The sequence below is a fragment of the Cervus elaphus genome, chromosome 9 (assembly GCF_910594005.1).
Source record: "Cervus elaphus chromosome 9, mCerEla1.1, whole genome shotgun sequence".
Classification (NCBI taxonomy): domain Eukaryota; kingdom Metazoa; phylum Chordata; class Mammalia; order Artiodactyla; family Cervidae; genus Cervus; species Cervus elaphus.
Window position 1 is genome coordinate 14,686,675 of NC_057823.1, and position 14,475 is coordinate 14,701,149.

Consider the following 14,475-nt stretch of genomic DNA (forward strand, 5'->3'; position numbering starts at 1 on the left):
GACACAACTGAGAGACTAACACGTTCACTTCACTTTCAATGTGATAGTTCTCTCTTGCTATGTCACCAATTGCCCAAAACTTAGCATCTTTAAAGAGCAATCATTTAGGACTTCCCTGGTGGTCTGGTGGTTAAGAATCCATCTGCCAACGCAGGGGACGTGGGTTCGATCCCTAGTCCAGGAAGATTCCAGATGCCATGGGCAACTAAGCTCACGCACCGCAACTACTGAAGCCTGGGCACCCGAGAGCCCGTGCTCTGCAACAAGAGAAGCCACTGCAGTTAGAAGCCCAGGGGCTTCAGCTAGAGAGTAGCCCCTACTCACTGCAACTAACATGTACGTGCAGCAGTGACGATCCAGCACAGCCAGAAATAAATAAAAAGTAAAAGAGCAATGGTTTATTACCTTACAGTTTCTGTGGGGCAGGAACCAGGGTGTAGTTTGTCCTCTGTTTCGGGGTCTGTCATGAGGATCCCAACAAGGTGTCACAGAGGCTTTATTTTCATCTGAAGGCTTAACTGGGGAAGAGTTCCGTTCCCAGCATGAATATGGGACAGGTGGCAGAATTCAGTTTCTCATGGGCTGCAGGACTGAGGGTCTCTGCTCCTCACTAGATGCTTTCTGGACACTGCTCTTGGTTCTTGGCTGTGTGGGACCCTCCTTAAGGCAGCTCACAGCATGGAGCCTGGCTTCCCTCAGAGTAAGCAGTAGAGAGAGCTAGAGAGGGCATGTAATGTGCAAACCACAGTCGCTTTGTAACTTGATCTCAAAAGTGCCATCCCATCACGCTTTCATCTTTTATTCATTAAACGTGAGTCACTAGGTTCACAGATACAGAAAATGAACTAGTGGTTACCAGTGGGGAGGGGGGAGGGGCAACATAGGAGTGGGGGAGTGGGAGGTACAAACTGCTAGGTGTTAGATAGGCTGGAGAATGTACTGTACCCCACAGGGGAAAAGGGACGTCCCTGGTGGTCCAGTGGTGAAAACTCCACACTCACAGTGCAGGGGACCCAGGTTCAATCCCTGCATGTTGCAGTTAGGACCCAGCACAGCCAAATAAATAAATGATTTTTTTTTTAAATGGGGGAAATAGTCAATATTTTCTAATAACTGTAACTAGAAAGTTACCTTAAAAGTTGTATGTGCTGTGCTTAGTCGCTCAGTCACGTCTGACTCTTTGCCACCCCATGGAGTGTAGCCCGCCAGGTTCCTCTGTTCCTGGGGATTTTCCAGGTGAGAATACTGGAGTGGATTGCCACGCCCTCTTCCAGGGGATCGTCCCAACCCAGGGATCGAACCCAGTCTCCCGCATTGCAGGCAGATTCTTTACCATCTCAGCCACCAGGGAAGCCCTGGTTGTATAAAAAATATTTTTAAAAATTTTAAAGGCAAAGAATTTTTTAAACAGTTACTAGGTCCCACTTTCAGGGGAGGATGTTGCACAAGAGTATGAACACCAAAAGGCAAGAATCACCACAGGCCTTGTCAAAAGCTGCCTTCATTGAGAGATCAGAATTTAAGTGATATTTAGTTGACAAGTTCTTATGGGAAACACATAGTATGTATTGTCTGCACTGCTTTGTATAACGTGTCCCAAAGATCTATTTGACTCTAATTCCCAGTGCCTGCACTCTCTATTCCCCTTTCCTGCTGTGTTCTCCTCCTTTTAAAAATATTTATTTATTTATGTATTTATTGGCTGCAGCAGGCGGGATCCTTTGTTTTGGCACTCAGGCTCAGTAGTCATGGTATGCAGACTTAGTTACTCTGTGGAACATAGGATCTTAGTTCCCTGACCAAGGATTGAACCCACATCCCGTGCATTGGAGAGCGGATTTTTAACCACTGGACCACCAGAGAAGTCCCTGTAGTCCTTAGCACTTAATACCATCTGACAGACTATGAGTTTCCTTCTTTATTCCATTTATCCCCCTGTTTCCACCCGGTTCCACAACTGTAGGGATTTTTGTCTATCTTGTTCTGTGCTTGGAAAAACCACCTGGCACATAGCAGGTGCTCAACAAAATGAATGAAGGAATGAGTGAAACTTGTACACATGTAACTTTTTTGTAGCCACTTGTTTATTTATTTTAACTTTTTATTTTGACAGAATTTCAGACTCACCAAGGAGTTGCAAGCACAGTACTAAGAATTCCTGTATATTCTTCATCCAAGTGCCCCAAATGTTGACATATACCACTTCCACTTTATTCCCTCTCTTTCTCTCTCTCCTCTTGAGCCATTGAGAAAAATTTATCGGTATGATGGCCCTTTAACCTTATATACTTCAGTGTATTCTGAAGGGCAGTTGCTTCTGTAACATAGCACAATGATCAAAATCAGGAAATTGGCATTGATACACTATTATTATCTAATCTACAGACCTTATTCAGCTGTAGACCCAACAACATCCTTTATAGCAAAAGAAGATCCTGACTCCCTTGTTAGATTTAGTCATCATGTCTCCTTTAGTCTGGAGAAGTTCCTCAGTGTTTATTTGAGCTTCCTGACATTAACAGTTTCAAAGAATATAGAAAAGTTATTTTGTATAATGCCCCTCATTTTGAACATGATAGAATTCAATTTATTCAAATGATACAATCATGGCGGGAAGTCCCCAGAAGTCATGTTGTAGCCTTCTTGATACATCATACCAAGACCCACTTGAAGTCAATTTGCCCCCTGACTGGTGTGGCTCTTGATCGATTGCTTGTCTGCCAAGGCACTCCACAACAGCTACTTCTTTTACCATTAAAATGAGCAATCATCTGTGGGGAGTAACTGTATAAATCTGTTACTCCTTGAACTTTCACCTATAACAGTTCTTGTAAGTTTTGTGGTGATTGCCAAGTTGCCTCTGTATATAATTTCCACCAAAATAAAAACTAAAAATGTAGCATTGCACCCAGCTCTGAGATCATTAAATATCATTCTTCAATGAGAGGAGCCAGGGATCCTTGGAGAAATGGCTGATTCTAGTGTATGGCAGTGAGGGATGATCCTGGAGCCTCGTACGATGCCAGAAAGTAAGGAAGCTTTAAAAAAAAAAATGGGAGCACATCAGAGGAACACAGGAACCAGTCTGAAGGAGTCCCCAGTGGCCGACGGGACTATTTCAAGCAACAAAATAAATAGCATAGTTTGGATGGCTAATCCAAAGAAAAAAGTAAATAGATGAGTCTGTATTGATATAAATAAAAGATTAAATAAGTGGGTAAATGAATATGGGAGAAGAGACAAATTTTTTTTACAAAAGAATTCTAAAGAATATTAAGCTACCATATGATCCTGAAATCCCACTCCTGGTCATATATCCAAAGAAAACCATAATTCAAAAAGATGCATGCACCCCAATGTTCATTACAGCACTATTTACAATAGCCAAAAGCATGGAAGCAACCTAAATGTCCATTGACAGATGACTGGATAAAGATGTAGTACATATATACAATGGAATATTATTCAGCCATAGAAATGAATGACATAATTCTATTTATAGCAACATGGATGAAACTAGAGATTATCATACTAAGTAAATCAGACAGAGAAAGACAGATCTCATTTGATATCACTCATATGTTGAATCTAAAAAAATAGGTACAAATAGATTTATTTCCAAAACAGAAATAGACTCACTGACATAGAAAGCGAACTAATGGTTGCTAAAGGGGAGGGTTAAATTAGAGAGGTTAGGATTAGAGAGGAGGGTTAAATCAGGAGGTTAGGATTGACATATACATACTACTGTATATAAAATAGATAGTCAGCAAGGGTCTACTGTGTAGCACAGGGAACTGTACTCAGTATTTTGTAATAAACTGTAAGGGAAAAGAATCTGAGGTATATGCACACGTGCAGGCTCAGTTGTTCAGTCGCATCTGACTCTTTTATGACCCCGTGGACTGTAGCCCTCCAACCCCCTTGGTTTGTGGGATTATCCTGGCAGGAATACTGGGGTGGGTTGCCATTTGCTCCTACAAGAGATCTTCCTGACCCAGGAATTGCACCTGAGTCTCCTGTGGCTGCTGCATTGGCAGGCAGATTCTTTACCACTGGGTCACCTGGGAAGCCCAAAGTGTATATATTCAGTTAGATATATATATACATACACATATATATGTATATACATATATAATTGCTTTGCTATACACCTGAAACTAACACAATAATATAAATCAACTATACTTCAATTGAAAAAAAAAAAAAGAATATATGTAAATACTCTTCCCTCCAGGAGATGGAGCTTAATCTCCCCTCTCCTAACCAGTTGGGCTTCCCTTGTGGTTCAGCTGGTAAAGAATCTGCCTGCAACGCGGGAGACCTGGGTTCGATCCCTGGGTTGGGAAGATCCCCTGGAGAAGGGAAAGGCTAGTCACTCCAGTATTCTGGCCTGGAGAATTCCATGGACTGTATTCCATGGGGTTACAAAGAGTCGGACATGACTGAGCGACTTTCACTCCTAACCAGTGTGGGCTGGGGTTAGTGATCATTCCGAAAGAGTAGAGTAGGTAAAGGGAAAAATAGTAACTTGACAGGAGATACCTGATAGAGATCATTTTAACCAAGAGATCGAGGTCAACATCATAGTGATAAGTCACCTGGATGTCATGACTCACTGATACGATGCAACGAGGACATCATTTCATCTCTCTAGAATTATTCCCCCAAATTCATCATCATATTCTAATCATGTGAAAACAACAGGCAAACCCAAATTGAGAAACATTTTAAATATTACCTGACCAGTACTCCTAAAAATGATCAAAGTTTTGAGAAACAAGAAACTGTCACAGACCAGAAGGGGCTATGGAGAAAAGATGATACAAAAGAATGTGGTATCCTGGATGAGATCCTGAAACAGAAAAGGATATTAGTGGGAAAACCAGGGAAATCTGGGAGAAAAAAAAAAAAAAAGGTGTACAGTTTAGTTAATAGAATTGCACTAGTGTTGGTTTCTTAGTTTTAACAAATGTACCTGCACCAACGTATGCATGGCCTCCCCATTATCAACATCCCTTTCAGAGCAGTGAATTTGTTACAACTGATGAACCTACATTGACACATCCTGACACATCATGTCAATGTAGGACACTGTATAACCAAATGTATGTACAATATATGGACACTTTATAACCAAAGTCCATAGTTAAGGTTCACTCTAGTGTCGTACATTCTATGGATTTGGACCTTTTTAGTCACATACTAAGTAATTTACTGCCCTAAAATTCCTCTGTAATCCACCTACGCATCCCTCCCCCTACCCTAACCCCTGACAACCACTGATCTTTTTACTGTCTCCACAGCTTTGCCTTCTCCAGAATGTTGTATAGTTGGAATCATACAATATGTACAGCCTCTTATCTTGGTAGTATAAATTTAAGTTTCAACCATATCTTTTCATGGTTTGGATAGCTCATTTCTTTTAGCACTGAATAATATTACATTGGGGTTTCCCAGGTGGCGCTCAGTGGGTAAAGAAACGGCCTGCAATGCAGGAGATGTGGGTTTGATCCCTGGGTCAGGAAGATCCCCTGGAGGAGGAGGGCATAGCAACCCACTCCAGTCTTCTTGCCTGGAGAATCCCATGGAGAGAGGAGTCTGGGGGGCTACAGTCCACAGGGTCGCAGAGTCAGACATGACTGAAGTGACTGAGCACACACTCATGCACGCAATATTCCATTGTCTGGATGTACCACAGTTTATCCACTCATGTACCGACGAATGTCTCGGTTCCTTCCAAGTTTTGGCAATTACAAATAAAGCTGATATGATCGACTGTGTGCAACTGTGTGGACATAGTCTTCAACTCCTTTGGGTAAATACCAAATAGCTCTGTTACTGGATCGTATGACAAGAGTGAGTTTAGTTTTCTAAGAAACCAAAGTAGCTTTACCATTGGTATTCCTGCCAGCAGTGAGTGAAAGTACCTGTCTGGTGTCTGGTACCATCAGTGTTTTGGACTTTAGCCATTCTAATAGGTCTGTAGTAGTGTCTCATTGCTTTAGTTTGTGTTTCCCTGATGACATACCAAGTGGGAAATTTTTTCACATGCTTATCTGTCATTTGTATACCTTCTTTGGCAAGGTGTCCTTTAAGATCTTTGACCCATTTAAAAATCAGGTTTGTGTTCTTATTGTTGAGTCTTAAGAATTCTTTTAATATGTTGGATAACAGTCTTTTATTAGTATTGAATTTTCCTATCCATGAACATGGAATATCTCTCCAGACTCTGGTGATTTTTAAAAAAAAAATCTATTTACCATCATTCCTGGATGGCTTATTATATATTAGTCATTGTGCATGCTTACTGGCTTGGCCTTAATTAATCCTTACAGTAATCTGTGGCTTAAGGAGTCATGTCTCCATTTTACATGAAGAAACTGAGGTTCAGAGAGGTTGAGCACTTTTCCAAGAGCACACAGCTAGGAAGTGTTAGAGCTAGGATTTTTCCCCGAGTCTGCATCCAGAATTTGACTCTGTCTCATTTGTTTTTGGAAATACTGCTATGCAATGTTATGCCTGGAGTGACAGCCACATTTCATCTCTGGATTCACTCTTGAGTGCCCACGTCATGACCTGGAAATGTCTGGATTATCAAATTTGGTTTTTGTGTTTATACCCTTCAACTCCCAGAGATCTTGGTACTCACTCCCAATGAGTATCCAGACCAGAAGTCGGACACCAAATGTCTTTTGGCTGATCCATTCTTGCAACTCAAAATGACTGGATTAGTTGATAATTGTTTTAACAGCCAAATGAATGCAATTTGCAGTTATTTATTTAGGGCATTTATTTCAGAGATTTAATAAATTCAGAGATTTAATTGAATATAATTCTCAAAACCAGTCTGGTAGTGCTTCTGCTGATTGATAAATTAAGTCTCCAGCTTGCACATGTGTTAAAGATTAGAACCAGTGGCTAAGACTGAGTTTTAGAGGCCCACTGTTAAACTGCTTCTGTCTGCAGTGCTAATGAGTTTCTAAATATTTCCACTGGGTCAGCGTTTACTAATTTGGATTAATGGTGGAAAGAGGACAAGGAACTACCTACTGCACTAATTTGAGGAGTCTATGATGATTTCTTGCCCATCCACTTCCATTTGCTGGATGGTATGTAAGATTCCAATATTAGAGATTCATTCCTTTGGCTATATAGAAATTTTGGGTCTTTGAAAAGTGAACTCATTAGGATAATGCACCTAGATCCCTGTCACACTTTAGGGTACATGAGTTGAGTTCTTTCCAGGAAAGAGAAATAGAGTAATTGAGAGGGTTGGAAGACTTTGGAAGATTCTGAGGAAAGAGAGGGGAACTCCAACATGTCAAACTTTAGAGTTAAGCAAGCTTTGGGAATACCATTTGGTGAGATGAAAGCATAGACTCTTCTGCCACTTTGACAGGGGGAGGGTGGATTTGGAAATGTGTGGGGGTATTTTTGCTTTTCACAAGACTGGGATGCTACTGACCCCGCAGTGGGCATATGCCAGGGGTGCTGAACAGCCCAGGATGTACCAGACACTTAAATGCCAAAAACTGTTCCATCAAAAATGCCAGCATTGCCACCATTGATAATTCTTACTGTTCAATCACTAAGTCATGTCTGACTCTTTGCAACCCCATGAACTGCAGCACACCAGGCTTGCCTGTCCCTCACCATCTCCCAGAGTTTGTTCAAATTCGTGTCCATTCAGTCAGCTATCTAACCATCTCATCCTCTGTCACCCGCTTCTCCTCCTGCCCTCAATCTTCCCCAGGACCAGGGTCTTTTCCAACGAGTCAGCTCTTCACATCAGGTGACCAAAGTATTGGAGCTTCAGCTTCAGCGTCAGTCCTTCCAATGAATATTCAGGGTTGATTTCCTTTAGGATTGACTGATTGGATTTCCTTGCAGTCCAAGGGACTCTCAAGAATCTTCTCCAAAACCACAGTTCAAAAGCATCAATTCTTCGGCGCTCAGCTTTCTTTATGGTCCAACTCTCACATCTGTGCATGACTATTGGAAAAACCATAGCTTTGATTATATGGACCTTTGTCGGCAAAGTGCTGGTCTCTGCTTTTTAATGTGCTGTCTAGATTTGGGATAGCTTTCCTTCCAAGGAACGAGCATCTTTTAATTTCATGGCTGTAGTCACTGTTCACAGTGATTTTGGAGCCCAAGAAAATAAAGTCTGTCACTGTTTCCATTTTTTCCCCATCTATTTGCCATGAAGTGATGGGACTGGATACCATGATCTTAGTTTTTTGAATGTTGAGTTTTAAGCCAGCTTTTTCACTCTCCCCTTTCACTTTCATCAAGAGGCTCTTTAGTTCCTCTTTGCTTTGATAACTCTAGAGAATGCCAAGATAGGAATAGTAAGTTCGTCCGTTCCAAAGCAGTGATTAGCAAACCTAGATATACCCCTACAGACCGGCTGAATGAAAGTCAGGGCAGAAGGAAGGTCCAGGATTCAAAATTTTTATAACACTTTGCAGGCAGTTCTGACAAGCAGCCAGCTTGTCTCCTGTCTAGACTCGGGTCAGGGCATCTTGGAAGACTTCTCTTTGTCTTCTGGTGAAAAGGCTGCCAAAGTTTGTTGTAGGACTTCATGGTTCAAGTCCCCAAGGAGAATTATCACAAATCACTATGATGAGTAGTGCTCCCTGGAATCTACATTCAGAAGCATTCCAAACATTTTCTATTGAGGTAGAGGACACACAGAAAACCACACAATTCATATGTGCATAGCTTAATGAAATCTTACCAAATGCACAATATTTACAAAGTGAATACACCTGTATCATGCCACTCAGATCAAGAAGCTTCCAGAAGGCACCCATTGTGCCAGTTTCTCCCCAACCCTCAAGGGTGACTACTACTTTGACTTCTAACAGCATGGATTCGTTTTGCCCACTTTGAACTTTATATAACAGAGATTCCACACCATGTTCTCCTGGCTTCTTTGGCACAAAATGGTGTATGTGAGACTCATCCAAGCACTTGTGTGTGGCTGCCAATTGGTCCTTCTCATTGCTGCAGAGGGCTCCTTGTGCAAACACTCCACAGTGCATTGATCCATTCTGCTATTGATAGATGTTTGGGAAGTTTCCAGTCTTTAGTATGAATATGCTATTCACATCCCAGGGAGTGGATTTACATTGACTTACATCCTCATTCCTCTTGGGTATATAGCCAGGAGTGCCAATCCTGGGTCACAGGGTATTCAAATGTTCAGCATTGGAAAAAATGGCCAGTTTTCCAAAGTGTTTCTATCAAATCCTCTCCACCCAATAGAGGCAGAAGTAGTTTCAGACCCATTAGTGACCTGGGCATGTTTTAAAATTCTCTCTTAGCCTCAGTATTTTCATCTGTAAAGTGGGGCTTCTATGAAGACTTGTAGGTGCTTCATCTTAGTAAGGACTTTCCCAGTGAGGAGTTACTCTTCTGAAAAGCTCTGGGATCTTTAGAAATCCCTGTAGGTAATGCTTATGCTATGAAACTCAACTGTCTACTCAGGGAAGTCCATCATAACAAGTTATGTGCATAAGTTTGCTTGCAATGCAGCCTTCTTATATGACTGGCTATTTACATCCGTGCATGTGAGATTACTTCTCAATTCATATTAACTATTTGCCTTTGAAATCTGAAACATTAAGTACAAAAATCTTCAGTGCTTACTGAGAATCCTACACAATGCATTTCCTTGCAACTCTGATCACTCTTGGTTTAATCATTTTGTCCATACCTTGACAAGATAGAAAATCTCGAAAGTGCAACCTGTAAAGGCTTACCCACAGGCACAGAATGGAGAATTTATGTAAAGATGTGTCACCTTTTCTAGTATGTTTCAAATGAACTCAAATACTGATGTCCAGTTCAGTTCAGTCGCTGAGTCGTGTCCGACTGTTTGCGACCCCATGGACTGCAGGATGCCAGGCTTCCCTGTCCAACACCAACTCCCGGAGCTTGCTCAAACTCATGTCCATCGAGTCCGAGATGCCACCCAACCACCTTATCCTCTGTGGTCCCCTTCTCCTCCTGGAGATACTGATACAGTATCTGATACAACACTGATGCAAATCCTGACGGAAGAGTACTAAGTAGGATTCAACCCGCTGAAGCTTGGAGAACATTTGTCTTCTTCATCCTCTTCCCTTTCTCCTCTCTCACCCCTGCCTTCCAGTCGATATATTGCTTTTGTGAAAATTCAGTGGTTTCTTGGTAGAAAGAAACCACTTTGGAAGACAGTTTGATGGCATGTTACAAATCTGAAGATATGCTACTTGGGACCCAGAAACTCCATGCTTAAGCCTATTCCTACAGAAATGTATACTTGTAGGTACCAGGGTTACTCAAAGCAGGAGTTTGTTTAAGAGCCTCAGCTGGAAACAACTTAGATGTGTATCAGCAAGATAATGGGTAAACAGATTCTGGCTTATTCTTTCACTGAAATACTATACATCAGTGAAAGTGTGATCAGTCACAGTTCCGTGTGACCAAAGTAGATGAATCTTAAAGACAATTTTTAAAAAATCTTATTTTATTGCAGTACAGTTGATTTACAATGTTGTGTTAATTTCTGCCATACAGCAAAGTGATTCAGTTATACATATATATATATATACATTCTTTTTCATGTTCTTTTCCATTATGGTTTATGCACTGTATAGTTCCCTGTGCTATCCAGTAGGATCTTGTTCATCCATTCTGTATATAATAGTTTGCATACACTTATCCCAACCTCCCAGTCCTCCCCTTTCCCACCTACCCTCCATCCGCCTCGGCAACCAGAAGTCTGTTCTCTATGTCAAAGACATAATGTTGAACCAAAGAAACCAGACATCATAGAGCATATACTGATGATTATATTCATATATGGGGCTTCCCAGGTAGCACAATTGGTAAAGAACCTGAAGGCCAATGCAGGAGACATAAAAGACTCAGGTTCGATCCCTGGATTGGGAAGATCCCCTAGAGAAGGAAATGGCAACCCACTCCAGTATTATGGCCTGGAGAATCCCATGGACAGAGAAGCCTGGCGGGCAACAGTCCAGAGGGTTGCAAAAGAGTCAGACATGACTGAAGTGATGTAGCACGTACACACATATATTCATATAAAATCTAAGGAGATGCAAAGTGGAACTGTGTTGTTTAGGAATGCACAATAAAGTAGTAAAAGTATAAAGAACAGCAAGGTTATTAATACCATAAAATCAGGATGCCAGTATATTGCTGAGGAGAATGGGTATATGTGTGTTTCCGGAGAGGCAGCAAGGTGCCCTTTCCATCTGAACTTGGGTGTTAGTTTCCTGTGTGCCTGTTTCACAGCAAATTCTTAAACTGTGTTATTTATGCTCTGAGTATTTTTCTGTGTGTTTTCAGTTTCACAGTATAAAAGGGGCCCTGTAGTGGCTCTGGAGGGAAGCAAACACCATGGGACACACAGAAGCCAGACCTTTATCCAGCCAAGTAGGACCTGGTTAGTTATCTGCTCCTGGCCAGTTCAGATTGGACACCCCTGAGGGTCTTTCCGAAGATAGGGGTCAATATTTCATTCCAGTTTGCAGGGCCTCCATGATTTGAAACTTTCACAGAAGTACCATCAAACCATGCTCCCAGGTTTTCAAATTGGTGTTTTGCTAAATAGAGCAAATGTGGGTAGAGGACTCACTCTAGACTTGCATCTCCATCCTTTTCTGTCTTTAAGTTTCTTCCTTCCTCCCTCCTTCTCCTTGCAAGATGCTGGGAGCGTCCGGCTGTCTGCAACTGAAATGGAACCCGTTGGAAAACAAGGTTTCCTCCCAAGGGAGGAGAAATCTGTCGTCCCAACTTCCCCCTTGCCACCAGACCATCCGGCTGTCCCCTCTCTCCCCCACAAAACTCCGCGAAGCCAGGTCCCCTCGCGCCTCCGCGATTGGTCGCGGGCCATCATGTGTCCCCCACTTGGGGTGGGTCTTTCTCCCGTTAAACTCATCAAACGCTCCTCTTTGGAGCTTCGCTGGCCAGTGGTTCAGACCTTTGCGCCCGTTTTCCCCCTTTCTTTCCCCTTCCCCCCGCCATCCTTCCACACCAGTCTTATTTTAGCAAAATCTAGAGAAGAAGGAGGAGGAGGCATTGGGGCGGGGAGGGGGATGGTGGACGCTAGGCATTGCAGCATCCGGAGCAGCTATTGAGTGGCTAAGAGAACCGCGCATCCCTCTCCCCCTCTCGCGCTCTCTCTCTCTCGTTTTTTTTTTCCCCCCCTCTTGTTGGGAATTTTCAGGATTTCATTGCTGCAATTTAACCCCAAGATGAGGCACGGTTGAGTGAAACGCTGCGCGCACACGCACATTCACACTCCTCCTTGGGCTGAAGAGGCAGCCGCTGGTGATTCTGGAAGGAAAAAAAAAATCACCGGGACCCTGCGGCTTCAAGACTCCTTAAGACCTCTTCGGAGTGTTTCCCTCCCCCTTCCCCTTCTTTCCTTTCCCCTTAATACTCTTAATTTAATTTTTTGACTACAGATCTTTCAGCATTTTTAAGGTCTAGGAACTCAAGCAAAACAGGGTTGTTTCTTTTTTTTTTTTTTTTTCTTTTTTAATTTGGGGGCTGCCTTTCCCCTCCCCCCCAGGAAAGACTTGCTTTTTATTTTTATTTTTCTTAATAAAATTTTTTCTAATGGGCCGAGCGCACTGCTTTTGCAAGATGCCAGCCTGACCCGGACCCCGGAGGGGATTTGAAGCTTCCACTGCGTCCCGGGGGGCGTCCTTTGCAAATCCTTCGAGTCTTAAAGGGGGTGTGCGTTTTTTTTTTTTAACTGCCTTCCCCCCCCCCCTTTTTTTTTCCGGAGTGGGTGGATTGGGGATTGCCTGGATTCCTTCCTCGGTTATTTTTTGCCTCGCTTCTCTCTCCCCTCCCCCCTTCCCCGGCCCCCGCGCCCCGCCCCCGCACCCTCCTCCAGCCCCTCCTTCTCCGGGGTCAGCCAGGAAGATGTCCCGAGCTGCTGCTATCCCCGGCTGGGGCCGGGCAGCCGCCTTGTGAGCCCCCGACCCGAGGCGCCGAGCCGCCGCCGCCCGATGGGCTGGGCCGTGGAGCGTCTCCGCAGTCGCAGCTCCGGCCGCCGTCTTCACAGCATCGGCGGCGGCGGCGGCGCCTTCCGCATCGTTCGCCGCAGCGTAACCCGGAGCCCTTTGCTCTTTGCAGAATGGCCCGCTTCGGAGACGAGATGCCGGCCCGCTACGGGGGAGGAGGCTCCGGGGCAGCCGCCGGGGTGGTCGTGGGCGCCGGAGGCGGGCGAGGAGCCGGGGGCAGCCGGCAGGGCGGGCAGCCCGGGGCGCAAAGGATGTACAAGCAGTCAATGGCGCAGAGAGCGCGGACCATGGCCCTCTACAACCCCATCCCCGTCCGACAGAACTGCCTCACGGTCAACCGGTCTCTATTCCTCTTCAGCGAGGACAACGTGGTGAGAAAATACGCCAAAAAGATCACCGAATGGCCATATCCTTTGCCCCGAACCCCCGGCAGCTGCGCCTCCCCCTCCTCCCTCCGCTTCCCCTCTTCCAGGCTGGGAGAGAGACCCGGGGGTTGATGGGAGGCGGTGGTGGGGGGGTCTTCCAGGGGATGGGAGAGGGGGCACCAGGAGGAGTGCGGAGCGTCTCTCCACCCCGATCTGGGTTGAGCTACTGTGCAGGCTTGGGGTTGGGGGGTGCCAGGGGGAGTGGATTCCTCCTAAGGACCGATTTCGGAAGGAGGGCTGGGCCCTGGGGGTCGTACAGGGGCCTTTAGAGCCAGTTCCGGGTGGGTCAGAGTTCTCCGGAATGAGCCTGGATCCGGCCAGGGCCTGGGCGCTCTGGCCGGGGCAGCGGAAGGACAGGGGGGAAGGCCTTGGCTGGGTTTCCCTTGCCGCCCCTCACCAGAGTCCACGGTTATCTCTAGAGACGGGCCCAGTCTCAGCTCTCAGGCCTCTCCACCCCTGCTGGCCCCGAGGTTGGGGGCCGCCCTCTCAAGGAGGGGACCTAGGGGCTCCCAGGGCCAAAAGCCAGTATGAGAGCATATGGCCTTCATACCGAGGGGCCAGCACTGGCCAGAATGAATATTCCCCAGTGGGCCGCTGGCTGGGAAGGGTTGAGGGGCATTTATTCTCCCCCATGTCTGCAGGTTCCATTGCCTTCTACCACTGATTAGGGATCTCATCATCTTTGGGGGTGTAGGATACATCCAAGTTTGCCCCTTCTGGGGCCCTGACCTGAAAGACCCAGGATGAGCTACTTCCATAAGAAAGACAGGACAAGAGAAAATGAGGTACCGGGTCCTTCCTGGGGTGCCCTGTCAGGCCTTGGGTTGGAATCGGCTTCTTCCACCCTAGAGACCCAGAAGGGGACACCAGGAGAGTCAGCCTTCATGTGGACATCTCGGGCAGGTAAATGCCTTTTTTTTTTTTTAAATTAAAGCTCCAGAGGAAGAAGGTGGAGTCCAGATTTCCCTCTGTGGAGATGCTATTAAAATGCAGATCCCCCT

At 44.9% G+C, this 14,475-nt stretch overlaps 1 protein-coding gene across 10 annotated transcripts in view; it reads left to right on the forward strand.

Annotated features, from left to right (window-relative positions):
* The window catches only part of CACNA1A (calcium voltage-gated channel subunit alpha1 A), a 349,330-nt gene that overhangs the window by 85,517 nt on the left and 249,338 nt on the right, over positions 1 to 14,475 (forward strand). For 9 of the 10 annotated variants that reach the window (XM_043911288.1, XM_043911287.1, XM_043911278.1 and 6 more), the window contains exon 2: positions 13,162 to 13,455. In XM_043911288.1, coding sequence (XP_043767223.1) covers positions 13,162 to 13,455 — 294 coding nt within the window. Of the gene's footprint in view, positions 1 to 11,990; positions 12,757 to 13,161; positions 13,456 to 14,475 lie in introns of those variants that run through there. The other variant, XM_043911286.1, reaches the window with a different exon arrangement.